Here is a 27,760-nt window from a genome sequence, read left to right as displayed (position 1 = left end):
CCACTAAAATCAGTGGAGCACCATCAGGTAAGAATTGGGCCCAGTAAATCAGTAGACTATAAAATGTTACTCACGGTCATATATTGCTTCACACCACCAATGTACATGGGCCCACCTTTCTCCCGCAAGTGGATCAACATTGAAAGACGCTCATAAGCCACAAATTCATTGAAGAAAGTCTTGTAACCTAGGAGTCCACCGACAATAAAACTATCTTCCCAGTCTACCCCCATCATAAAAGAAAATGGCATGAAGACATAAGCGCAAATGATCTGCAAAATATATAAGACAGAGAGAAGGGCCGGGTGCACAAGCCCAAATATTTGCTAATCACAAGAGAAAACGTCAATCAAAGAATGAAGGTATCTGCTAAATTCTTTAAAATAAACTTCTATATATATTTAAAAAAAGTATATAAAAATAGTTCTTGGCATCTTGCTGCTATCTCTCTAATAGTCTGGGGATTTTTAATGGTAAGGTCTACCTGAATTATCACAAAAGTAGCAATTTAAGGTTCAGATCCAACCAAAGTACTTAAGCATATAGTTTAATTTTATGCCTCAAGTTAAACACATGCTTAAAAGCTTTGTTGGATTGTGGCCTAAAATGAGGGCCGTGGTTCAGGGAATTGGTAAGAGAGGTGGAGGTTTAATTTCTCATCTGACATAATCTGGTGTAGCTACACTGAGAAAATGAGCGTTAAAAAATATGTTAGCTAACATTTTTTAATTACTATGTTGACCACCACCTAGGGTAGACAAAGGGGTTGTCTATGTCTAAAAGATGTACAGCTTTAGCTATACTGGTATAGTTAAGCCGTATACTCCCTCCTTGTATTGATATAAAAGTGCTTTTAGCAGTATGGCTTATTCCTGTATGGGAAGAGGAATAAGCTATACTAGTACAAGGCACCTTTATACCGTACAATTGTGCTTGTAATATTTTGGTAAAAAATACCTCCCCCCTCCTCCTGACCAAAATAGCTATATCTATACAAAAACAGCATGTAGACCAGGCCAGAGACCATTTGGTTTAAGAAGTCTCTTAGCCCAGCAAAATGATGTAGGTATGTCTTACAATTAAAGATCTACAAACTCAGCTAACACATTTTTAAACACAACTTTGTCTAAACTAGGAACTAAGTGCTGTTCAAAACCGTGCCAATTAAAACAGTTTCTGATACACCTCATTTTCCCTGTGGAAGGGCTGGTCTAAACTGCAAAGTTAGGTCACCTTAACTACACTGCTATGGGCTGTGAAAAATTTCACACCCTGTGTGATGTATTAAGCTGACGTAAGCCCTGGTGTAGACACTGATAGGCCAACAGAAGAATTCTTCCATTGACCTACCTCTCAAAGAGGTGGATTTATTACAGTGACGGAGGAACCCCTTCAATCAATGTAGTAAATGTCTACACTACAATGCTATCGCTGTGCTGCTGTGCCATTTCTTGTGTAACATAACCCTCACAAGCTTTGTCTAGGTAAGGATAAAAGACTCAGTGCAGTGGTCTGAAGCGAAAGCCATTGTGGGTGTTTAGTGAAGTGTTAATTGTGTGGCTGGTGCATGCAAATAGCTCTTCTGGTTTTTCTATTAATTGATGGTAGCTCTGGCACAGATTAGAGCCAAAGCAAACTCACTCCGCACAAAATGGCAGCCTCTTTGGGGTGAAGTCATAGACATTGATGGCTACAGAATGTTTACATTGCAACAGGTATTTTTCACAGATTATTTTGTTATACAGGGATTTAAAGGAGTTGTTCTTTTTAAAAGAAATATATATTTAAATATCCAATGTTTGATTAAAAGAAAGACAAAACATGAAAAAAAAGTTATGGGGACAATACCTCGAAGTTCAGCTGTGGGTAGTTAAACATATTCCCCAACCAAGACAGTGCTGAATCAACGAAAGAGAGCAAAGCAAGGAAGGCGATCAGGTTCACAGCAATGTTCGCCACCAATGGGATGGAGGCAGAGGCACCCTGACTAGCAGCTTCCAGCAGGTTTTTTGAGTCTCTTTACCAAGGAAAACAAAAAGAGAATTTGAAAAGTAGAGACATTTTCCAGTTCACGGACAAGTTGAGAAACAGTAAAGGTTACACTACAGTTGATTATAAACTAGCTATTTACTCGCCTCGCTCTCTCAGGTGTTCTGGAGGGGGTGCAGAGGGGCCACCATGTGAATGAAGCCTCTAAGAGAAATTCTGGCAGATTCAGAATTCCTCCCAGGAGATCCTAGGAAGTGACCTTGAGGATGCCCTCAAGCTTTGCCATCCTTGGAAAGAGTGGAACATGCTCCTCATTCTTCTCTGGCTCTTTGGGGCTTTGATCCAAGGCCTACTGCAGTCAGTTGCGGCACTCTTTCTATTGACTTCAGTGAACTTTGGATCAGGCCCGGGCACTGCTCATGCCTGCAGAAATGAAGGTGTGGGCACTGTGCTCACCACAGGGTCAAGGTCAGGCCTTACACAGAGGTGCAAGCTGATGAAGAGAGGCTCCTTGCATTTTCTGCCTCTTTGCACTCCTCCACAGGGATTTTCTTGATCAAAAATTATATGCACTGAATTCTCTGATTTTTGTATGCAAAATAATCCACTCACCTTCACTTTTGCTTACAGGCATTTAGTACATGCTTCTGAGTAAAGCAAAGGCAACAATAAACAAATAGAAAAACATCCCATAGAATTGCACTGGACTTTTGCAGTTCTGTCTCTGTGAAAATGCCAGTGGGACAGCTACACCTCTGTACAGATCGGTCTGTTGGTTCTTCATCTGAGTTCAGAAACTATTTACTTTTGGTTTCCTTAGTGTGTAATTAGTGTAATGTGTGCAAAAGCATTGTATAGCTCTCATCAATATAATATTTGAGCACCTAGGTATATTGCTGTTTCTAGGCATAGATCTACTTACCCTTTCTCCATTTTTACACCACTCTTCAGAGTTATTTGGGGTATTTTAGTCTCAGGCCAGAATAGTTTGGAGATAGCCAGTGATGCTGGTGCTGACATCACAGAAGCAGTTAGTAAATGGGAGGCTGAAACCTGGAATTCCAGATGCCAGAAAATAAGCTTTGGTCAATTCATCTCAACAGAACATAGAAACGGAAAAAAATTCCAGAGAAAGGCAATGAAAATCATTAGACACCTGGAGGATTTTTCATATCAGAAGAGCTTGAAAGAACCAGCATTGTTTATATGGGAGAAGAGTAAGCAGAGGTATGATACAGGGATACAAAATAGTGAATAGTATGGAGAAGACCACCTGTTTACCTCTGATGATAACACCCTCCCCACTGGCAGAAGCTGTGGCAAAAGCAGCGATGGGGGAGTGAGAATCAGACCCCATAACCTCAAAGCCCCTGGACAGCAGTGATGTCAGCAGACTGCATTCCTCAGCTGGAACTCTGGACATTCTTTTCTTCTTGATTGTTTGGCCTGATCTCCTCCTGCCTATATTCTTTCCACCCTCTCCCACACAGCCCCACATGCATCTTTTCATCCCTCACCTCCTTCAGTGTCTTGCATCCCTTCCTTCCTTTTCCTATTCCCTTAGTCCCTTAGCCCCTGCCCTTATAATGTATATTTTTAATGGCTTGACAAACATCAAGTTAGTTCCACAGTCACCCTGATCATTCTGCGTGTATGTTGTATCCCTTTCCCTCATCTGTCTGTCGTGTCTGTTAGACTGTAAGCTCTTTGGGGTGGGGAGTGTCTTATGATTGCCTAGTACAAAGGGGCCCCAATCCTGAATGGGACCTTTAGGAGCTACCATCATATAACTAAATAATAATAAATCTCAGAAATATCTGCTTGAGGTCACTGCTAGGATCCTGGAGCAGTTGAACCATGGGTATATTCCACTATTCCAGTTCCTACTGCATGTAAACTATAAATATAAATACATAAATACATCCATTATTCCCTCTGCCCTAGAGCTGGATGAATCTCTATATTACCAAGGTAAACATTTCTGCTACTGAATGCTGCACTAAAGGTCAAGTCAATGGGTCTAGTTTCCCATACACATATGAAGATAGTCATAATGGGAATTACACATATAAACCTTGGACACATTGATGGAAGCATTAGACCCACTATTGGTCAGGAATCTCAGCTACAGACATTCTTCTGATTCAAAGTGCTGTTTGAATTTGAATCCATAATACCCTGAAGGGAATTAGGACTGCTACAGGTGCAACATGTAAATGGGATTTGAACACACACTATATTTTCATGATTTATTTTCCCCTCCTTACCCCAAAAGAAATGTATGCTCCTAAGACACTGCCGGCGATGGTTGAGAACCCTGAAGTCATGATCGAGTGGAGTTCAGACTTGGTGACATACGGTAAATAGGGCCTCACTAGAAGAGGAGATTCTGTCTGAAAATGAGAAGCAACAGTCAAATGAATAATTTTTGTATAAACCCTCACAGAGTGGCCAGTTATTTTATGAATTAATGCTAGACACAGTTCAATCACAGTGTCTTTGGTGCTATCAGACAGTTAATGTTTGTGCTGACGAGTGCTCTGAATATGGGGCTTTCTCAAGGCTAAGTGCTGTTTTTCAGGTAGTGCAGTTGTGCTGGATACCCACCCCGCCTGGCTGAAGGTCATTTCTTGGTTGCTTTAATGTAGTGGTTCCTAATCTTTTTTTTTTTTTTTTTTACTGGAGTCCCCATTGTCCTGTATGTCCTAGGGCCATGTCCTCACACAGTTGACCCCTTATCTTATGTTTCTGCCATTGTCTCTCCTGTCCTTTTCTGTTTCTGTTCCCTTTCCCCCATTCTTATCCCATTTTCATCGTCTATTAGTTTTTTTCTTTTTTTGCTTTCTTTCTATTTTTAGACTAGTGCCCTCTTGAGGGGGTCTGTCTCCCAGCTTCATGCCAGAGCTTCATGTGTAGACATAGTATAACCTTCAGAATTTACCCGATTGTGTGTCATTGCTGATTTATAAACTGACGGAATTCTGGCCTCCAAAAATCCAAGCACCTGACCTGGTGCAGTAGAGTCCTAACGTCACACAGAAGGGATGTTTATTGGAAACAGAAGCTCATTAAACAGTGGTATTTCACTTTCCACAGTCCAGGATTTCTGTCTTTCAATAGGTGGGTGATTAAGGGTACTAGCCTATTTTTCTATTTCATAACTCACCTGTCCCACAAATATGTTGCCAGCTGCTACCAGGGACTCAACGGGAGTTGTCCCCAAGGTAACCTGCATTATCCAACCAACCTAAAAATGATAAATATTAAATTTTAAAAATGCCACAATTTGACTTTATGGGTGCAACAGCTGAATATCTCAGATAAAAAGCATTAACAAAATTCTGTGCCGTGGTACCTTTTTAATGAGCCATTGCATGAATCCAACATGGTAAAGCATAGACACGACTGTGCTGAAGAAAACCACTATTGGCAGGACCTAATTTGGAAACACAAAATTAAGTAACTTACAATTTTAAAGAGTTTTTCTTTTCTCTCTGTCTGAAAGAAAAGGCCAATGTCTTTGACATACATTCTGGTTTTGAAATCTTTTAAAGATCTTGCAAGCTCAATCATTCAACCTCAACTATTCAGTTCAGAAATTGTTTTACTCTGGAACTCTTAGAGTTGTTTTCCGTGTAGATGTGTTGAGTTTGGATGAATTGCTTTTCATGGATTTGGATACTTTCCAGATCAAACTGTGATAGTTTTGAAACGGTTTCATAACCATATATTGCAGGTTGGCTGTAGCCATGTTTAAAGCACCTCAGTAGTCCGCACTCAGATACCTACTGGACATTAGCAGCTGCAAATATCTGGATCAAAATTCTGTAAACTTTGTGCGTGTTTCAGATGTGGGGTTTGGTGGACCTGCATTGCAAAGTTCAGATCTGGAACCAAATTTAACCATTGTTATACGAGAACATAAGAATGGCCATATTGGGTCAGATCAATAGTCCATCTAGCCCAATATCCTGTCTCAGACAGTAGCCAGTGCCAGATGCTTCTGCACTTGGAGGTTTAGGGGTACCCAGAACATCAAGTTGCATCCCTGACTATCTTGGCTAATAGCCATTGATAGAACTATCTTCCATGGAGTTACCTAATTCTTTTTTTAACCCATTTATACTTTTTAGCCTTCACAAAATCCTCTGGCAATGAGTTCCATAGGCTGGCTGCGTTGTGAGAAGAAGTACTTCATTTTGTTTGTTTTAAATCTGCTGCTCATTAATTTAATTGGTTGAGCCCTCATTCTTGTTTTATGTGAAGGGGTAATTAACACACCTTTATGCACTTTTTCCACACCATTCAGGATTTTATAGACCTCTATCATATCATCCTTTAGTCATCTCTTTTCTAAACTGAAAAGTCCCAGTCATTTTAATCTCTCCTCCTATGGAAGCTGTTCCATTCCCCTAATCATTTTCATTGCCCTTCTCTACCCCTTTTCCAATTTTAATATTTTTTTTGAGATGGGGTGTCCAGAACTGTGTGTAGTATTGAAGGTGTGGGTGTAACATGGGTTTATATAGTGGCATTATGATATTTTCTGTTTTAATATCTATCCCTTTCTTAATGGTTCCTAACATTCTGTTAGATTTGTTGACTGCCACTGCACTTTGAGCGGATGTTTTCAGAGAACTATCCACAATGATTCCAAGATCTTTCTTGAGCAGTATCTGCTAATTTAGACCTCACAACTTTGTATGTATAGTTGTGATTATTTTTTCCAGTGTGCATTACTTTGCTCTTATCAACACTGAATTTCATCTGCCATTTTGTTGCCCAGTCACCCAGTTTTGTGAGATCCCTTTGTAGTTCTTTGCAGTCAGCCCCGGACTTAACTATCTTGAGTAATTTTGTATTTTTGGCAAATTTTGCCACCTCACTGTTCACTCCCTTTTCCAGAACATTTATGAATATGTTGAACAGCACAGGTCCCAGTACAGATCCTTCAGGGACCCTGCTATTTACCTCTCTTCTTTGTGAAAACTGACCAGTTATTCCTACCCTTTGTTTCCTATCTTTTAAGCAGTTACTGATCCATGAGAAGACCTTCCCTCTTATTCCATGACTGTTTAGTATGCTCAAGAGCCTTTGGTGATGGACCTTGTCAAAGGCTTTCTGAAAGTCCAAGTACACTGTATCAACGGGTTCACTTTTGTCCACATGCTTGTTGGCCTCTTCCAAGAATTCTAATAGATCGGTGAGGTATGATTTCCCTTTACAAAAGCCATGTTGACGCTCTTGTTCTGTATGTATGAATGAAAGGAAAATTTTAATTTGGATCTTTATAGGTTCAGGTCCAGATCTGGATCCAAGTTTCCCAGAAGTTTGAGAGGGTTTGAATCAAAGGTTTTGGTTTGGACCCATTGACCTGACATTCGCAAGATCAGGGGCAACTTGCTTATTACACTCCCATCTAGTTTAACTGTAGATTAACAACACACACAGTATTAACAAAGTCCTCTTCTTGTCATTATTGAGGTGAGCTCTGCTCCCCTTATAACACTGATTATGTCAGTGTTGGATGTTTGAGCTTTGCAGCAGTGAGCAGAGTCACTAAGTTCCTTAAAAGTAACTCCACAGGGATCTATCCATTGTATGGCAGTGAAACTGAAGGAAAAGAACTTTCTTTAAACATATGGTTTAAAAGAATCACAAACGAAGTAACACAAGCATGGCCCACAGTCTGGCAGGTAATTAGCTGCTTTCTGTTCTTCATCCTGAATTAAAATTGGATCATTTGGTACGTATATATCTTAAACACACAGGAACTCAACATTTCTATGCTAGTATGTAATAGGGAAAAAACCTCTCAGTACAGGTTCACGATAAGCCAGAGAGATAAGTAATGTTTAAACCAATACCTCTAAAGCCAGAAAGCTTTTTAATTGTGCAACTGAAGGAGTCACACGTCATAAATAATGAACATGGACAGAATAAAAAAAAAGTATAAAAAATCAAATGCATCAGTACTAAAGTATTTGTCAATAAATTCAATTCTTAATTCTCCAGAGGAAAGTTACTACCATAACTTATACTGATGAAGTTTGAAAAACACCCTCTCTCAAAATATATTAATGTGACTCATAGCCATAACTGCCTCTGCCCTTCAAAAGAGTTACTATTGGGATACTTCTAGCTTGACTCTATTCCTCTAATGCATTTAATCATTTAAACTGATATTAGCTGACAGTCAGGGGAACCTTTAGCATTAGCTTGTGATGCACTGAGGGTTCAGGAATTAGGGAGAAGTATCACAGAAGTGAGATTAAATAAACCATCAAACAGCCACCACTCTCTTTTTCTAGGCATAATCCTTACAATGGTCCCAACTTTCTTCTTATCCCATATTCTGTACTTAAACTTGTGTCCCTACAAGAGATTAAATGGAAATTCCTCAGATTCTAGGAACATGATTATCCAGCAGGAAAGCATTGCAGGGAGAGGAAGAAGCCTGGTGGCCATGAACCTCAAGTAGCATATGATCAAAATTACAAGCAAATATCTTTCCTTTCTCACAGCCCAACTGGAGGCAGAAGGTTTCAGTGTAGCTGTGGGAGTGTGTGACAAGTTGGAGAGGGAAAGAACGAACGTGCCATTTAAGAAGTGACACTTACTACTCCCTGTCATTCTCACTACACATGTCACTGGCCAATGCTGTTACAGGCTTGTCCCTGATAAAATCACTTTACAAACTGACTTTAAGAAACTGAGTTTTAAAAGTGGTTTGCCATTGTGCACCTGAAGACAATTACAGGTCCAGTTTTTGTTCCCAAAAGTCAGGATGTTCCAATTGTGATCATCTGCACCCTTGATTGGATATGGAACTTAGCAAGTTAGTTTTTAAAAAATCAGTCCCTGATTATTTAATATGATAGCAACTTTTGTGTCAATGTCTTCAACAGAAAGTGGCACACAACCAATTAGCATGTATCTAATTACTGAGATGACCTCTCATACCCAGGCTAGCTTTTATCTAGAGCATGGAGGAGTCAATTTGAAAATGTCAGACTTTCCTTCCCTAGTGTGACCGAGAAGAACTGAACTACATGCAGCATGTGATAAACTATTTTCACATGTTGCACCCACCCTGATTTCTCAGTTGTGCTGTGCTCACTGGCCCATATTAGACAAACACAAAGAAAAAGACCTTAAGTTAACGTTAGGGAGGCTGCAAAAGCAGAGCTGTTTTGAATGAAGGAATAACAGCCTTAATTCTCACCAATATGCCTAGGTCTTGCAGGGTTTTCTAAATAGGGGGCAGTCACATACATTGTAGATACAGAAAAATCTATGCACAGCAGGCCAAGTTAAGGGTACAGTATCAGCCTCTCTTTCCTTTGCTTGGTTAGTTAGACTGTGAAATGTATTGGACAATAAAAGGTCAGATGCTCCCCTCTGTTCTTCACCAGGGAGCAAACATGCACTGATTGCATGAAACTGGGCTAGAAAAAGCAGAAGGAGTAGGGCGGACACCAAGTGTCGTGCTTCTTGGGCCCCCAGGTAGCTCTTCCTGTGCACCACTCATTTGTGGTTCTGCGGGTGTATGGCTACCTGAATCAGAGATAAAAGGGAGATTTTTCCTGTATGCCCTCCCCTCTTACTTTCTAGGCTGTGACCAGGCATGAAAAATGTCAGGCCAAAGAGAATACATAAGAGAAAGTTATGAGTAAGGCTACTATTTAGTCACAGGTATTTGTAGTAAAAGTCATGGACAGGTCATGGACAATAACAAAAAAATCATGGCCCATGACCTGTCCATGACTTTTACTAAAAAGACCCCTAACTAAATCTTAGGTGCTGGGTAGGGGGGCGCTCCCACGGATGCTGCTGCTCTGGGGAGAGGGGAGGGGAGGGGGGGAAGAATTCAGGTGGATGCTGCTGCTCTGGGGGGGGGGGCGCCACCGCCGCTGCTTCAGGTGGGGGGCGGTCTGGGGCCCTGCCACCACTGCTGCTCCCGGACCGCTGCTCTGGGGCAGTGCCCGGGACCAGCTGCCTGGGGTCAGCCGCACTGGCCACTGCTGGAGTCACAGAGGTCCCAGAAAGTCACAGAATCCATGACTTTCCAGGACCTCCGTGAAAGACTCACAGCCTTAGTTATAAGCAAATGTTAAGACGGTCAGAATAGAAGCTGGAACTCAGCCTCAACTATGCCCTGTTCTACCTGTGCCCACTGTGCTATGCTAATGCCCATGAAGGTGAGTAAGGGCTTGTTTATGTGGAAAAGTTTCACCAGTTATACCAGTATAATTACACTGCTGTCATTAAACCATTATAGTTATACCAATATAACTCCCTGGACACTCATCTACCAGAATACAAGAGTCCTCATAGGGAGTTATGTTGGTATAAACATAGCGCTTCAAATTCACATTCTACCATATACCAGAATAATTTCCTTGTGCAGACAAGTCCTAAACCAGGAATAAATTAAATAAAAGTGAACATCTAAATGGAAAAAGTAAGTCTCAAAAAGCTTTTTACGATTGTATGTCTGTTAGCTACAAATGTTACATTCATTGCTATTAGTGTAATAACCCTCCAAAGAAAATAGAACTCTCTCGTTGTTATGCCTTTATAATGTGTTTTTGATTAGCCACACTGTTACACATCCACTGCTAATTCTGATAAATATGAGAAATCACCTTTGGACCTATAGAAGTGTCATTTGACTTCTCAGCCATGTCACCTACTGTTTATGTGGCACATGACTCTGAGATGCTGAGTACTCATAACTCCCATGGAAGCTGGGCATTGTGGGTGCTCAGCATCTTGCACAATAAGACCCCAAATAAGAAGCAGGCGGCAGATGATGTAAAGATGCATTCTAGGTTTGAAACCCTTGGAAGATTCTCCAACCTCAATCATTCAAACTAGACCCTTATACTTAATGAACCAGAAACCTCTTGGCATAAATAAAGAGCAAGCAGTCAAAAAAACCAAAATCCAATAACATGTCACCTCTAAAGAAGTATAAAAGATTTAATTCTGACAAGTAAGTTTTAGCTGACCTATCTTTACTTATGTCAAGAGGCAATTGGGTGTGATCTTCTTACTTTATGGAGCTGGGAAAAGGGTAGCATCACCTGCCTACAGAGATTATATTTATAACATCTCTGTTTGTGAGAGTAAATATTTAAATAATGGGTTTAATCTGGGCTATATTTTCAAAAATAGGTCTACATTGTGCCTGAAAAATATGCACGTACACACACAAATATGCAATAGTATGCATTTTAAAATTAACCATTTTCTGCACGTATATACATATTTTGCCTCTGCCTGCCTATTTTGTGGGCACATCTTGGATACCTGCTTTTGAAAATGTTGCTCTTTGTGTATTTAGTGAATATGACTGCAGAGGATAAATCCTAGCCCACATTTTCAATTACTCTTGCCCATGTATATAGGGACATGCTCTTCTGTGTGCACAGCAGGATGGCTATGTACAAAGTTTTATGCATGCACTTACTCTAATTAGCAATCTGATTAGAACTGTGTGCAGCCAAAGTTGGGGTCTGGATACTGAGTCTCATTGCAGGCACTGGGTTATTGCAAAGGGGCAATCCAATTATCCTGCTCATTTCCCCCCCCGCCCCCCACTCCTGGGCCAACACAGTTTTGGGTGGTACCTCATCATCTCTTTGAAGCTACCGCAAAATACAGTGCGTTAGAATTCCACTTGCAAAAAATGGAAGATAGTAATATCACTTTTGACCAGCTTGATACCCAAGCACTGGAAAAAATATTGCAAGGGTTAGAATATGCAGGAGGTAAATGGACTGGGTGGGTCTGTCTCCTTAAATGTATCTTTTACTCAAGTTGGAGGAAGTCAAAATCCAAGATAAACCATATTGATGATCAGCCAGAGGGAGGATAAGAAGCTATTTATGCACCAATGAGTCCCAGCTGCTGCTTTTTTTTTTTTTTTGGCCTACAGTAGGTGGCCCATAGGCCAATGGAGGGCCGATGGGAGACTCAATCACCTTCAGGCTGGCACCTGCTTGACACATAATTAGCATGCATATTCCTAAACTGAGCCATGTGCAATTCTGAAAATAAGCAGCATACACACAGTTTTGAGGCCACATCAACCATGCAGCTCATTTTGAGTTGTCTGTCCTTCAGTGTGAACATTTTCTGCTGGTATCCAATCCCACTTTAAAATTTCCATGTGTGTCCTTCTCCAGTTTATTCCATAGAAAAAGGCACATATGGATGTTTGAACACATGCAAACTTTTGAAAATGTAGCCTTAGCTAACATATCAGTCCACAACATGCCTTTATCATTGCTGGAGCATTTTTAAAAAAATAGGCTATAGCTCCATGTGCAATCAAACTCTTATTTGTGCAATGCACTCATCATGCTTTCACAAAACATACAGTGACTGAGCATAGAAATGGTCCTTTAGGTGCCTGACTGTGTAAAAGTGAGAGAGAGTTGGAAAACTGAAAAAAAAATATTTGAAAGAAAAAAAAATATGTTCCCTTCTGGTTTTTGTTGAAATTTTGGGGTTCTTTTGCTGATTTTTTTTCTACATTTTTCTAACTATCCTTAGAAATAACCCACTATAAGTGCACAATCATGGGAATTGTGCATGGAAACAGAGGCGTACAATTTCTTATGAATTGTGTACTATGTGTACCTTGGGCCTTCAAAGCGGCAGAGTGATTCAGTGGGTCAAGTTTGAAAACACAGTGTTCCCCTGACTGGATCTTATCACTCAGTGTTTGTGTTCAAAGTGCACTAACTATCGTCTACAAAAGAAACAAACCAGGTTGGTCTTATATAGCTAGGAAGCTAAATGAAAATAATTCCAGTCTGGGCTATCACCTCCGTCCATGGGAGAGAGAAGGTATAAGAGCTTGGATAGAGAGACATTTCAGCTTCTTATCTCCTGCAACAATGGGATCAGTGATAGCCCATTTCCCAACCTATCTTCTCAGGAAGGGAAAGGAGAAAGATAACTTGCCTAACTGTCAGCTCTTTCAAAGAAGGGAAGTACTGTTGACCTGTGATGAGCTGCAGAGAGAGCCTTGGGTAAAAAAATGCTTAATTCAAAACAGCTTCTCATTTAGTCCTCTAAACAGCTATTTTTATGGAGTTTCTTGCCTTCCTACTGATGAACCTTATTGGCCTGCACCCTCCAGCCCTGCCTCCTCTAATTCTTTCCACCTATCCATGGTATTTATAAGACACCTAGTTCCATGGTATCTCAGTACTCACATCTTTCATTGAGTACTTGTGGGAGGGAGGATAAGATAGGCAGAAGTTAACCCTGTGCTTACCACTGACCAGGTAAGACCCCTGTATCCTGCCATGCCTCTATTTTGAAAATGTGTCTGCTAATACTGTCATCCTGTCGAAAATGTAAATTGCTGCAGCTGGGTTAAACAAATTTAGAGCAAACAAATGCATAACATGAAATGGCAAGTTTAATCCCCAGTTCCCCAACTTTTTCATAGTGTGGGTCACATCTTATTGGGGAGATTGTCCCCTGGACACTTCCTCTCCCATTGGTAATTTCAAACATGCTGTAAATCATACATGGAACATGTTTTCCAATGAAACTCTTTTTGTGGCCAACTATATGTAAAATACCATATATATAATAGCTGTTTACCTTAAAGGCAAATAAATGATCTGTATATTTTTCACCAAACACAAATTTAGCACCGTCATCAGAGTATTCCAGGAAAATCTAAAGAGAAAAAACAAACAAACAAAGCATCTGTTATAAGCAGAGGGTCACTGCTAAATAATAAGCAAATATTGCACAGATTAAAAAAAATCATAAAGAGTGAGATTGGCTGCTGGCCCTATTGCAGGCTTTTGGGGGAGGTGAGGCGCCTTCCTTCTGTTCTGCATCTTGTCCAATGAACAAGTACAATCGTAGTTCAGGATCTGCTCTCTAGGACCCAGTGGTGAACATTGCCTCAAAGGGAGCAGATGAGAGACATAGCCATAAGTCACACTTGCCCATCTGTACCAGACTACTGAGCTGACCAGCTGTGGGAAGGGGAGTAGTGTGCACTATCCTAAACCTTCCCTTGTGGTAGGGCAGAGCCACCCAGCCATCTGCTCATTATTAATTAGTATTTGTGTTACAGTCGTGGCTAGTGGCCTCAGCTGAGATTGGGGACCCATTAAGCACAGTTCAACATGTAGTAAGAGACAGTTCCTGCCCCAGGACAGTGGCGAAATGCGAGTCCAAAGGAAGTGTTTATTTTTCACTCCGCACAGATGCCATTGAGGTGCATCTGCACATTCTACATGCTGTTGGCAGAACTTCACAGGGCAGCTATGAGCAATAAGTTAACCATTTTCAAACTGAAGCCTGAGGGCAAAAAGAAGGTATTGTCAAAAGAATGGCCATGTGCCAGGTGGGATCAATGTTTGAGCGGCCCAGCTCCATCTGAATCAGAATGGGAAGGAAAGGATGGCAGGGACTCTTGTTTCCTGGAGATTAGTGGCCATACTTTAGGGTTAATTTCTGAATGGGGGTCAGGGGCGGCTCTAGGCACCAGCAAAACAAGCTGGTGCCTAGGGCGGCAACATCTAGGGGGTGTCCCCTGCGGTCGCGGGGGGCAGCGGGGCTGGGCCGGCGGACCTGCCGCAGTCATGCCTGCAGGAGGTCCACCGGAGCCCCGGGACGACTGGACCTGCCGCAGGCATGACTGCGGAGGGGGCGCTCGTCCCGCGGCTCGGCTGGACCTCCCGCAGGCATGACTGCGGCAGCTCAAGCAGAGCCGCCGGACCCGCGAGCCGCCGAGGTCCTGCCGAGCCACGCGGGACCAGCAGTCATGCCCGCGGGAGGTCCGCTGCTCCCGCGGCTCCGGGGCGCCTCCCGCGCATGACTGCTTGGGGCGGCCAAAAAGCTAGAGCCGCCCCTGATGGGGGTAATTATATTTTAATAAAATTTTTATGTGGGAATAGTGCCGCATTATTTGTCTACATTGGATTATTCACCTGTACCTTTTAAGGGCTATCAGAGAGGGACACAATATCTTTTTGTGCCAAAAGTTTGAATTCTCCTCACTGTATAACACACTGCCCACCTTTTCCACTGTTACTCTCCAGCAGTGGATGTTTTTTTTACATCAGTTGTCTTGCAGGTTGGCCACATGTAGGAGCTCACATTGGATGCAGCCTCCACTCCAGCAATGCTACAAAGTCACGCTAGTTTCAATGAGCAGCTTCTTGTGCAGAATTCTATCTCCATCTCCACTTATGTTTCTGCCACCAATGCTTGAATTTTATTCCTTCTGTTTCTTCTATCGCAGGTCATCTGAGAACCATGGGGTCTGTGGGGGCAAGGAGTGTAGGCTTTGGTGCTAGCGTGACAGTGGCTGTGGTGATAGTATTTCATTAGATCTTCTACTACATGGCATTTTAGTGGACAGAGTTTCTTGCAAGGATGTTTCAGAATTGGACCATGAGCTTCTGTGAGTGGACCAGTGTGATACTCTTGCCTGGTGATGGGGTGGGTTCTGATTTCAGCCCAAATGAGGTGATGGTCAATCAAGGATGGGGCATGTTCTAATTACTATTTATTAGGCCTGCTCTACATTACAGGGCTGGTCGACATTAAGTAGCCTTGTGTCAACCTAGCTGTGGAAATGTCTTCACTTAAATTTGGCTCCCAGCAACAGAAGTGGCTCTCTACACCGATTTAGTAACACCACTTCCCTGTGTGGCATACCCTTATGGTTGATGTAATAAGGTTGACCCAGTGTCAGTGTAGACACTGTGTTGCTTATGTCCACTGTTACTGGCTTTCAGGAGCCATCCCACAATGCCCCACCTGACAAAACAAATGATACAAGTGCTCTTGGTGAGGACATGCACAACCAACACAAGAAGTCAAGTGTGCACACACACAAGTGATTTAATAATGGTGGTGGCTGTATGACAATGTAAGTTAGGTCGACATAATTCTGTAGTGTAGGCATGGCTTTAGGCCTGACAATTTGGCATAAGAATAACATGCTCATTTGACGACAGTATGCAGAGAGAAATGAGGTGACTGGGTCTGATTACTGGGCAGGTTACCCCCCAGAGGACCCTATTTCTCCCAGGAAGTCAAAACAGTAAGGATCTGATTCTGCTCCCTTTGACTTCTATGGCAAAACTCCCATCGACTTTATGGAACACCTGGTGCATTAGCCTAGGAACATTTCATCCCAAGAGGAAAAGAGGGTGACAGTTGTGTTCAAGAAACAAATGTTTGACTCTGATAATCTGGCTAACTGACTGTTTCTAGTGCCGTATTCATATGTAACAGAAGGTAGCTCTTCTGAATAGTAGGGGACTGCAGACTTATACTGTGTAGAATATATAAAACTTTCTCTTATTAGTGTCTTGTTTACTTTTGTAGTCAACATGCTCCTGTTCTAATATAAATACCCCAATAAAGAAAATGTTAAAAAGAAAAGAACTTTTTTTTTTGGCTAATGCCTTACCTGTATCTGCCTACCCAGCCAATTAAATACATCAAATCCTGCTTTAGTCCTCAGAGTAACAAGTCCAAGAATAAACTGCAATCCAATTCCCCAAAATACTGGTCTCCAAGCAACCTAGCCATACAGAAAAATGAAAATACAGAAATCACTTGATATGAAAACAAATATGTTAGTTTAACATACATATAATTAATGACGATTTAGCTACATTGTAGTGTATTGGGGCTGCCAAATGGAACATAGGGAGGTTTCATCTCTTTGGGTTACCACAGTTGCCCTCCTCTTTACTATGGAGTGATGGACTAATGCCAAATCCCTCAGTGTGATGCTCCCTTTTGATCCAAGTTAGAACTGCTCAGATAAAGATGGAGCATTGAATGCTGAGCACTGAAGAGCACAAACCATGAACAATAAGAACAATAAGAAAAGAACAAGAGGCATATCCCTCCCTGTATATAGTACAGAGGTGAAATAATTGTTATGTGAATGCAACAGACAATGAAAATGTTATCACATGAGTCTTCTTTCATCATAGCAGTGAATATATCACTACATGCTAATATAACATCACGATGTTGCTCATATAAATGGATAAAGCATTGGGCTGAGAAATAGGAGACTACTATTGTCTCACTATGTGATCTTGGTAAGTCATTGCACTTGACTATGCCAGTTTCCCCATTTGTAAAATAGGGAGAAGGATGCTTCCTCAACTTTGTAAAGTGCTTGAACGTCTATGAATAAAAAGGGCTTAGAAGAACCTGTGGGCTCTAGGCTGCTGATGCTTCTGCATAGGAAGTTTAGGCTGGGTTTTTGTTAGAGGAGCCCCTGAAGCTAGATACTGCAGGAAGTACCACCGAGCAGGGCCTGAGCGGCTGCCCGTGCAACCCACTGATAAACTAGGAAGCCAACACAGGGAGCTGTCTGAGCAAGAATGCTTGCTTGCTCATGCTCTAGGCCTTGCCTTGCTGTGGACCCTAAACTCTGACATTTGACACTGGTTCATCCCTGACTGCTACTTGCCTGCTGCCTCTGACTAGGTGCCTAATTCTGACTTCCTGGTATCCTGACCCAGCTTGATGCTGACTTTGCTACTTCCTTCCTGCCTGCAAGTGTTCCTGAGCCTAACTTTGTGGTATCCTGACCTGGCTTGCCCCTGACCCTACTACTTGTCTTCTGACTGGAACTAGCTAACTGACTGGTGTACACAGGCTGCCCACGGCCTGGCCCTGCCAGGGCTACATGAGTGTTAAATGTTATGATACAAGCATTCATTATTGGGTTATTCTAGGGGTGGCCAACCTGAGCCTGAGTAGGAGCCAGTATTTACCAATGTACACTGCCAAAGAGCCACAGTAATACATCAGCAGCCCCCCGTCAGCTCCCACCCCTGCTCCCAGTGCCTCCCACCCACTGGCAGCCCTGATGATTGGTGCCTCCCCTTCCCTCCTGATCAGCTGTTTTGTGGCATGCAGGAGGCTCTGGGGTGGGGAGGGCCGGCAGGCTCAGTGGATGGTGCGGGAAGGGGTGGAGTGGGGGCAGGGCCTGCGGCAGAGCCAGTGAGCACTCCCCAGCACATTGGAAAGTTGGGACTTGTAGCTCCAGCCCTGGAGTCGGTGCCTATACAAGGAGACGCAGATTAACTTCTAAAGAGCCACATGTGGCTCCGGAGCCACAGGTTGGCCACCCCTGGGTTATTCCATCTGGAAATGTGAATGGATGACTATAACCCTATACTTCAGGCTTTCTGCTCTGCTATCACAGTTTGCATATTGTAAATCTGATCAATTTACAAGGACTGAAGTAAGGTACAGCCTTGCTGATTTGCTCTCACTTTATTAAAATAGGCCAATTAGATGTAATGAAGACCCATGGGAGAACACCAGATCTGGCACTTATTAATTCTCACTTCAGTTGCTGGTAGTAATGCTTTGAAAGGGATTATAGAGTAAAAGCCAAACAGGCATGTCTCAGGAATGGAAGGGGCTGTCAGGAGGACAGAGTGACAAAATGAGCATCCTCTGGAGTTCTATGTGTTGCTCTTTCCCTTGGCTGTGAAAAGCTTCAGCATAGATATAGAAGTGTTCCAGGAGGCTTTGCGCAATCTAATGAACCAGACAGTGGATTAATGTATGACTCAGATGAAAAACACTAGTGCTATGCATAAAAAGAGCAAGTAAAAACTGAACAGGGATTTCTGGCAATAAAAACATAACCTTTCAAAAAATCTCTCCAGTGCAGAGTACTGAAGCGGCTATCACAGTTCCTTGGAAAACAAAGATAAATAAACCAACAGGCATATTTAGAAAATATAGTGAAGGGGTAAATAGAGTGAATTAGAGCATAAGCCTTGCACCTCTGAGGGCCTTTGAATTAATACTTTGCACTCTACATGCTTCCTCCCTCTTTCCATGGAGTTATACCCTACCTAATGCTATAATAGGCCTGGTCATTGCTACTAGGAAAAACAACATCTCTGAAGTACAGATTCATTTTGTACTCAGTCCTTAAATAGGCAAAACTCCCATTGTGGCAAATCCTGAAATTAATAGGAGATTCATCTGATTAAGGACACAACATAAAATGAATAAGGACTGTAGGATATAGCTCATTGTTTTTTAAAGTTTTAGGAGATACTGAAGTGTACTTCATTCCTTTTTTCCATTGATGCTCCCCTTCTCCCTTTTACTGGATACTACTAAAACAGATTCATGCTGCTACCCTTCTAGCAAATGTGTCTTCATTGTCAATAGGATTATTTGAACATATGTAGACAGGGACTTAGACCATTGAAGCCTGAATGCCAGCCAAACAACAAAGATAATTTTCACCAATTGACCCTGAGCTATTAAATGTAACTTGTACTGTGGTTTTTACACAAAGTCAGAGTGAAATGGTTTCTTTTCTTACTATAGAGAAATGGTGAAAATGTTCTGCATAGACTTGTATTTTAATTGTACAGAGCATAGAAATAGTTATAGTCAGAGTCTAAATCTAGAGAATCTGGGATTTTCTATTGCTCTTATTGGGCACAATTTTGCAACTCCCACGTGCATTTTCTTATTCAAATTGAGTAGTGTTGTATGTAAGCAGTTCCACTGTCTTCACAAAATACACATTGACTTCAGTGGAACTCTTAACATGAAGTACCACTCAGTGTTAGTAAGGGTTTCAGAGTCAGGCCCACTGTGACTGCTGGTTATCAGAACAATGATTAAGATTTTTGTAAGTGTACAAGTATCTGACCAAATGCATCCATGCATATTACCATATAGGTATCTCTCAATACTACATTAAAACTAAAGTTGCGAAGTCCAGCACTCAAGTTAGGAAATGCCAGAATTCAGGTTGCCTGTGCAGTACAGTAAATATAGTAACTAAAGTTAGGTTTTTAGAAAATTTATATCATTACGCGTAAATTGCAGTTGGCTGGGTGAAACTGTTCAGTCCCAGTGAGTACATTCTTGAGACCTAGTCAAAATGAAGGAAAAGATCAAGAGTTAGCCAAATACTTACTTTGGTTGGGTATTTGGAAAAGATCAACATCAAGAGAACATACATCACAAGCCCACCAAAGGAGATGAGCTGATTGGTTCCCTGTTTGGCAGTGTCAAAGATGAGCCAGCAAATGATAGCTGCAATGAGAGCTATCCACACCACCCTATTAAAAAGGAAACAAATATATCATCATACACAATATCTTGATAAAAAGAAGAGCTATCAATTACTCCAATTTCTATTTTATTTTAGTTTTTTTCAGATCAATACTGCTACATCAAAGACCACCCATCCCAGCCTCTGAGCACTGGTGGCAAATCCTTAAAAATACATTTCTACATAAATAGGCAATTACCCAGAAATAACATTACCCTAGCAGCAATAGGAATATAATAAGAATCTGTCAATCACATAGGGTGACCGGATAGTAAGTGTGAAAAATCAGGATGTGGAGGGTGGGTAATAGTTGCCTGTGTAAGACAAAGCCACTAATATCAGGATGGTCCTGATAATATTGGGATGTCTGGTCACCCTACAACCAAACCACCACCAGAATCCTTCTCCAATCACTGCCAAAATAGAGGAAAAATAGTTTTGCTTTTTTGCACAACTGTTGTTTCCATTTTAAATACTTTGTTGAACTTTCAGATATTTTTGGACTAGCTCTGGCTTATCTCAGACACAGCTATTCATATTATTTATTACTATCTTAGGTACCTATTTGGCCCCCATTTTGGCTCCTTCACAATCTTCAATGTAGGTATCCTAAAAGCCCTGTGAGAGACAGAAGTGCTAATATCCCAAGTGTATAGATGGGAATTGAAGCACACAGAGCCTAAGGCCCAGACCCTCAAAGGTATTTAGGTTCCTAACATCCACTGAAATTAATAAAAATTAGGAGCCTGAATAACTTTGAGGATCTGGGTCTAAGTGGCTTGTCCAGATTATACAGGAAGTCTATGAGAGAGCAGGAAACTGGACCTGGGTCTCTTAAGATCCAGGATAGCACCCTAAACATGAGACCATTCTTTCTCTCTCTATAATTGTTTCCCAGGAAAAAATAATATGCCTGCCCAATAATAACATGCCAAAAGCTACACATAAATGAATAAATGTGTGGCACAAACCTATCAAAATTAAGAAAAGTCTGTATTGCAGGTCTTACAATAGGGCAATGATGTGATGGGAATATTTGAACAAGCTACTCTAAATTTTTTCCCATTGTCCTGTGTCAAGTCCCAGGTAACAGAAGTACATGTGCCTGCAGAGGGGGGAGGGATTGAGGAATCTGTTTGTTAGCCCATTTTAACAACAATATCTTCTCTTACCTATAACCAAAGAAGGAAGCAACAAACAAGTTGCACTTGGCTGGATATTTGTATAGCTTGTCTCAATTATTGTACATCAACACAGTATACTGATAATTTATTTTATATGGCCCTCACTACTGTAATATCTGAACACCTCACAAACATTCGTAAAACCTGTCTGTTGTAGGGCAGTACTGTTATCCCCATTGTACCAATGGGGAACTGAAGCATGCAGACCAAATAACTTGTCAATAGTCAAGCTGAAAGTCCCACATCAGCACAGAATTGAACCTAGGTTTGTCAGGTCCAAGCTAGTACCCGAACCACTAGACTAGCCTTCTGTGTTATTAATCAGCATGCTTATTATGCTAGTACCTAAGATGGTCACTGCCCTGAAGCACTTACAATCTAAACAGGTGAGACACAGGGTGGGGGGAGGGGTAGAATGCACAAGCAGAGTGAACAATGTGATGGCAGAAAACAGCATGTTAGTGCCATATTTTTTATTAATTTTGGGGGTGGGGTTTACTTAGGAGGGGATCAGAAGGGGAAGGAGGGTTAGGGGGACAGAGAAGGGGAGAAGATGGTAAGAGGGGCAGGTGTGGAGTGAACCTGAGGTAAAGAAACAGGGTGGGAGGTGGGTTGGAGCAAAAAGGGCAGAGAAAGTCCAGTTAAAACTAGAGAACATTCTCTGGATGTCCAGAGGTCCTGGCTTTGGCTGCTTCTGTCCCTGCTGGCTAGAGTGTCTGATTGGTTCCTCTCTGCAGTTTTCTACCACATGCACCATCTGAATCCTACTGCCCCCAGAGTGTGTGTGGGTGTCTCCCCTGCACAGTTCTGGGTTCAGGATAGTGCTGGGCAGAGGAGGTGTTCCCAGCTTGTTTCCATTTTGACCCCTCCCTCCCACTGAACATGCCCCCACTGTGACTACTTCTGTTCTGACTGCCCGGAGACAATATAATGTTCAACTTTTATAACTGGATTGAGTGGTGTGTGTGAAGACCACAGGATGGATACACTGGCGTCAGTCAGGATTAACTCCAGTGAAGTACTGGATTTACATCAGTATAGAGGAGAGAAGAATCAGGCCCTTTATGAGCACATATGACTGGGGGCATTCTCCCCAGAGAAACACTTGAAAATTCCCGCTATTAAGTGCAAACAGATCCCTACCAAAGACAAAAAATAAAATACAATAAAATTGCTCTTCAGAAATATTCTTGAGCCCTAGAATAACTGAGAAAGGGTGTGAACTGCATCAGAGGCAGGAATTTTGGCCAATTTCCTTTCCCTTTTGTGTCAGGATTTTAACAGGATGGGAACCTTTAAGATCAGGGGCGGCTCTACCTTTTTGGCCGCCCCAAGCAGTCATGCGCGGGAGGAGCCCCGGAGCCGCGGGAGCAGCGGACCTCCCACGGGCATGACTGCAGAGGGACCGCTGGTCCCGCGCGGCTCAGCTGGACCTCCCGCGGCTGCGGACGGTTCGCGGGTCCGGCGGCTCCGCTTGAGCTGCCGCAGTCATGCCTGCGGGAGGTCCAGCCGAGCCGCGGGACGAGCGCCCCCTCCGCAGTCATGCCTGCGGCAGGTCCAGTCGTCCCGGGGCTCCGGTGGACCTCCCGCAGGCATGACTGCGGCAGCTCAAGCGGAGCCGCCGGACCCGCGAACCGTCCGCAGCCGCGGGAGGTCCAGCCGAGCCACGCGGGACCAGCCTGCCGCCTCCCCCCCCCCTCCCCGGCTGCAGGGGACAGGCCGCTCCTCGGCTCGCAAGGGCAGGATGAGCTGGGGCCCCAGCCTTTTGCCGCCCCCTAGATTTTGCCGCCCTAGGCACCAGCTTGTTTTGCTGGTGCCTAGAGCCGCCCCTATTTAAGATTCCCCTCCAGCACATCACTCTAATGTGGTATTCCTTTTGCTGCCAGGTAGGGGCCAGGAGGACTTGATGCTAAGTGCTCCAAATAACCAACCACTTTGTTAATAACATGTTATTTTGCACAGTAGACATGTTTGTCTCCTGAGGAGTAAAATTATGCTCAGATACCACAGTGATGGGGCCATACAATACCTAGACAGATTAGATATAGATATAATACATTGCAGGCTTCAACAATTTATTCTTCTTAGATATGTATAAAGCCCTGAGAATTATACTTTATAATGGGGAACCTGACACAACTTGAGTGCTAAGGAATGGTTTGAATAGCAGTGATCTAATATTGGAGAAAAATTCATTCAGGGTGCTTATTAACTTGCATTTACATTCACTTCCCAGTGAAAACAGTAAAATGTTTTTTTAAAAATGGTCCCAGTGAAGTCATAAAATGTATAAACAGCTAAAAGGCTAAATTAACTTAATGATATGATGTCCCTCTGCATAAGTAAGAAGCCAGTTTCATTTACCATTTTAGCCAAAACCACTGTTGTTTCAGAAACCTTTCACAAGGGGAAAAGAACTCAGCTATTTTGTCTTCATATCTGGCTATTAAAAAATCCCAGCAGATGAAGAAGATGGCTAGAACAGTGAGTACAAAAAGCGCCAGGGCTCTCTGAAAATTCAGGACACATGCTGCGATGACTATCATCAGGTAAGCTGTCAAGGAAACAAGCATATGTATGTCAGTTACACCTGTCCTGTAAAAAAAAGCAAACAAGCAAAACACACAACAGATGGCTATTTACTTACTTGAGCTTTAATTAGGAAATAGGAAAGCAAAGCCCTGATTCAGGAAAGCACTTGAACATGTACTTAAGTTCCACTTGATTTCAATGAGACTTAAGGATGAGCTTGAAGCTAAGCATGTGCTTAAGTGCTGTCCTGGAGGATAGCTTCCTGATTCCTGGCTGAAATGTGGACAGTATTATTATATGCAACATATTCAGTCACTATCAAACCCCATCACTGGGAAGTGGGGAGAGAAAGGGATTCTGGTGTGTGGCCAAAGCAAAGTCCATTTTTAAGGTAGCAGCAAGGTAATAATAATAAACCAAACTCATAAATAGCACTATTCATCCTTAAATCTCAAAGCAGTTTACAAAGGAGGTAAGCACCACTAGTAGTGTTACATATGGTAGTAGAGTAATGTCCACAGTTTCATTAAAAACAAAACCAGTAAATGTTCATTCAGATTACAGGTCTGGTGCCAGAAGTATGGGGTGATGCGATGCAAACAGTTGTCAAAAGTTGACGCAGAATTTGGATAATGCCCTGCAGTTGGGTTAAGGGAGTTTTGAAGGCTGAAAGCCTACTAGTAAGAGGGCAGGAAGTATTTCTAGGAGAGAGAGAGAGAGAGAGAGAGAACTAGGCTTTGCTGAAGTAAGCGGCAACAGTAGATACCAAAGCTACTACATTGATGTGCGCACTATAAACATTTCAGGGATAAATAGTTCTGAGGAAGGGGAGAGCAATGCAGTTAAATAAGAATGGTTGGAACCTATAGCTAGCAGATGGGATAGGAGGAGAGATGAGATAAGACCTGGCTCATGGACATGGGGCAGGGATGAGGAAGGGATAAGTAAAGAAACCAGCAGAGAAGAATCTAATAACAACTCATTTAAGGTGTACATTAGACAATAATCCCCAGATTAAACAAGAAATAATTTTGCTCCTGTATTCAAGTAATCCAAATAAAAATGGGCTTCTAGGGGCTTCCATGATATGTTTCTGGCTGAACAAAGCCTACCATGTATTAGAAGAAGGCAGTTTCTTTGATCACTGGGTCAAAGTGAAACATCCTATGAAGCAGCATGTGTTCTGTGCACAAACAGAGTGATTTAAAAATAATGGTGCCTATTCCATAAATAAGGAGAAGCATTCAGAGATTTACCTCTGTAAACTGGGCTATGCAACAAGGGCCTGACTCGTAGCCTGCTGAGATCAATGGGAGCCTTTCCAATGACTTAAATGGGCTTTGGATTAGGCCCCAAATTTGCTGCCTGCAGTAACTAGCTACAAACGGATTTGGCACATGACAGTTTCCTGGATAAAATGTGGGGCAACAGAATACTTAATACACATAAATAATGACCTGCTTTTGCATGCCTATAACAATGAAGCAGTAGTTTCTTTTCCTTTTGTAAGGCAAGTTGTATATATTAAACACTGACATGTTCTTGGGAAGCCTCTCTCTTGAGTTATTCTGAGAGTTATTGTAAGAGTTTAGGTCGGAGACCTCAAAAGGAAGCTCATAAAAGGACAGAATGGAACAACCCAATTTACTGCACAATCAGGAGAGGGACAAACAGGACCATTTGAATGAGTTCTCTACGTATGCTGGAATGCTGAAGCTTTATGGCATGACGTCTCCATAAAGAAACACTTTGGCGTGGGCACTGAATGGCTCAGGTAGGAGAATGTTAATAGGAAAAGGAGCCTTTCACTTCTAGAACACTGATTTGAATCCAGTCTAAATCAGTACTAACTAAAAGACTTTAGTATCTGATTGCTGTTTAGTGGTGTCTCGTATAGGAATTTGTAGTCTCAAGCAAGCTCCTAGAAGATATAATTTAAGATAACTGACCCCACTGTCTCAGCAGAGAAACTGATCACCGAATGGACATGGTAACTGAACTACCCTTTTCATCCCTAAATGTAGTCTGTCCAGGTCAGAGATAAGCATATTGGTGGCACAGCATATGGAAGCTTCCACTATTATTGCTCTTGCTGTACTTGTCTGCTGAATAAATGGAGAATTTCAGTCTGGAACCATTATCCAGGACTAGAATTCACTTTAATCTTCTATATCTTCTCAAAAACATTCAGAAAGATTTGATGGACTTTTATCTGTAAAAATGTCTTATAGTTTTCCAGTATGTTATATCAATTAAATTCTACTTCACACTTTTAATTCAAACATTGACAGCAAAACATGCATAGCCTGAAATCAAAGTAAAACTGAAAGAGGGTACAGTTGTTTCCTATGGTTTTAAAAAATAAAGTACCTGCTATTAAAATTCCATATATCACATATCGAATTCTGGTTTTGTATTTCTTGCAAAAGTCACAGACTTCCTCATATTTCCTTTCCAGATACCTAGAAGTATACACAAGCAACCAAAGCAAACAGAACAAAGAAATAAATTCCACCAAAGCAGAAAGAAGAGTAATTCATATAGGAACATTGCAGAAGATCTATCAAAGCTCCTGGACTGCCAGAGAGTTAATTTTGCATTTCCAAAGTGCAAAATAAAACTCCTTTGATAGTCTTGGCTATCTTTTTGGAATTATTTTAGTATTAGTTGTTTGACTTTGGACTAGTAGGATGAAAATGGATTTGGGAGACCCTTAAAGGGCCAAAATTTTGAAAGATTAAGATGTGGGTCTGTCCACACAAAATGCACATGTAAATGCACAACTGCACGTGTCTGCAATTACTGTAACTGTGTGGAAATTAGATAATGGAATTAACATAAACTAGTTAGACTCTTAACTAGTCATTAATGTACTCGTTACCAGATTTGTGTGCACATCTGCAATAATCCTGAGCTTTATTGCAAAGGTGTAGTTTTTTGTGCATGCCAAGCTCCATGCACAAAATCACTGTAGTAATTCTGGATCTCTTGAAAATATAGCCCATCATTACAGGCACTCAACATTTATCAAACCTTTGATTATATGGAAGCTAAAATTATCTAGTGTGTCCAAATACTGTGAGCGTATCTTAGCATCTGCCCTTCCCAGGTGTTAAGTGATCCATTTTTGGTTCTTTTTTCATATCTATAGTGAATGCCATGGGATTTTACCATGGTGCACTAAGATGTAAGGGAAGAACAGTGTAAGGGAATGAATTCACCCAGATTTTCATTAATATGATATATGGTGGTACAAATTATGTGTCTAGACCAGTGATGCAGCTCTCTGTGTGTTATGTGGGCCACCACAGAATATATATACTACCTATATGGCCCTGAGGATGTCACGGGGCCGCAGATGCGTGCTGATTGGTCTGCAAGCACCCCGTGGGCTGTGGGTTGAGAATCACTGAGCTAGACAATCACCTAAGCTTTGTGTAAGCTTGGAAAGAATTCACAGCTACAGAAATGACTCTTTAAGTCAGTTCCTGACAACCTTTAGACTAGAAAAGCAAAGATATATTTAAGGATAATAATTATCCAGACTGTATTCACATGGTAAACAGATGCAGCTGGAATCAAATATACAGTGAAATTTAGCATGAGCTTTCTCCTTATGCTGTGGTAAATAATGATTAATTTTAAAGAACCAGGAAATGACACAGGCCACTGTAATGTGACTCATTTTTATCTAGTTCAGATTAGCACTCAAACAACAGATTAGGAAGAAGTTTGCTCACCAGGTCAAACAGTAACAGGTCTTTGATAAATGTTGTTTGCTTCTGACCTGTCAGTTTTTGTTACTGGAATTTCTATTGCCATACAAATTATAGCTATTATTTCATAGGACGTTAAATTACCCACTAAGCCTCTGCAAAGAGATTAGGTACAAGGAAAAGGAAAGAAAGCTGAAGAGAAAGACACATATATAAGA

General features: G+C 41.8%; 1 protein-coding gene and 1 long non-coding RNA gene across 7 annotated transcripts in view; one reads left to right on the top strand and one right to left on the bottom strand.

Annotated features, from left to right (window-relative positions):
• Positions 1-27,760, bottom strand: part of SLC28A3 (solute carrier family 28 member 3) — a 123,589-nt gene that overhangs the window by 10,724 nt on the left and 85,105 nt on the right. For 3 of the 6 annotated variants that reach the window (XM_039545388.1, XM_039545386.1, XM_039545387.1), the window contains exons 4-14: positions 26,197-26,288; positions 23,659-23,848; positions 19,973-20,117; positions 16,457-16,570; positions 13,618-13,695; positions 5,345-5,425; positions 5,156-5,236; positions 4,257-4,382; positions 2,912-3,042; positions 1,849-2,017; positions 75-272 (exon numbers count right to left, since the gene is read on the bottom strand). In XM_039545388.1, coding sequence (XP_039401322.1) covers positions 75-272; positions 1,849-2,017; positions 2,912-3,042; positions 4,257-4,382; positions 5,156-5,236; positions 5,345-5,425; positions 13,618-13,695; positions 16,457-16,570; positions 19,973-20,117; positions 23,659-23,848; positions 26,197-26,288 — 1,405 coding nt within the window. The remainder of the gene's footprint in view (positions 1-74; positions 273-1,848; positions 2,018-2,911; positions 3,043-4,256; positions 4,383-5,155; positions 5,237-5,344; positions 5,426-13,617; positions 13,696-16,456; positions 16,571-19,972; positions 20,118-23,658; positions 23,849-26,196; positions 26,289-27,760) is intronic. The other 3 variants (XM_039545389.1, XM_039545391.1, XM_039545390.1) reach the window with 1 other exon arrangement.
• Positions 4,999-26,384, top strand: LOC120408443. Its single transcript, XR_005600688.1, has 4 exons — positions 4,999-5,109; positions 23,688-23,843; positions 25,419-25,600; positions 26,285-26,384. It is a non-coding gene; the product is annotated as an uncharacterized LOC120408443 (long non-coding RNA).

This window comes from Mauremys reevesii, linkage group 6 (genome assembly GCF_016161935.1).
Source record: "Mauremys reevesii isolate NIE-2019 linkage group 6, ASM1616193v1, whole genome shotgun sequence".
NCBI lineage: Eukaryota > Metazoa > Chordata > Testudines > Geoemydidae > Mauremys > Mauremys reevesii.
The sequence above is the reverse complement of the archived record's forward strand: the minus strand, read 5'-3'. Positions and strand labels throughout refer to the sequence as shown.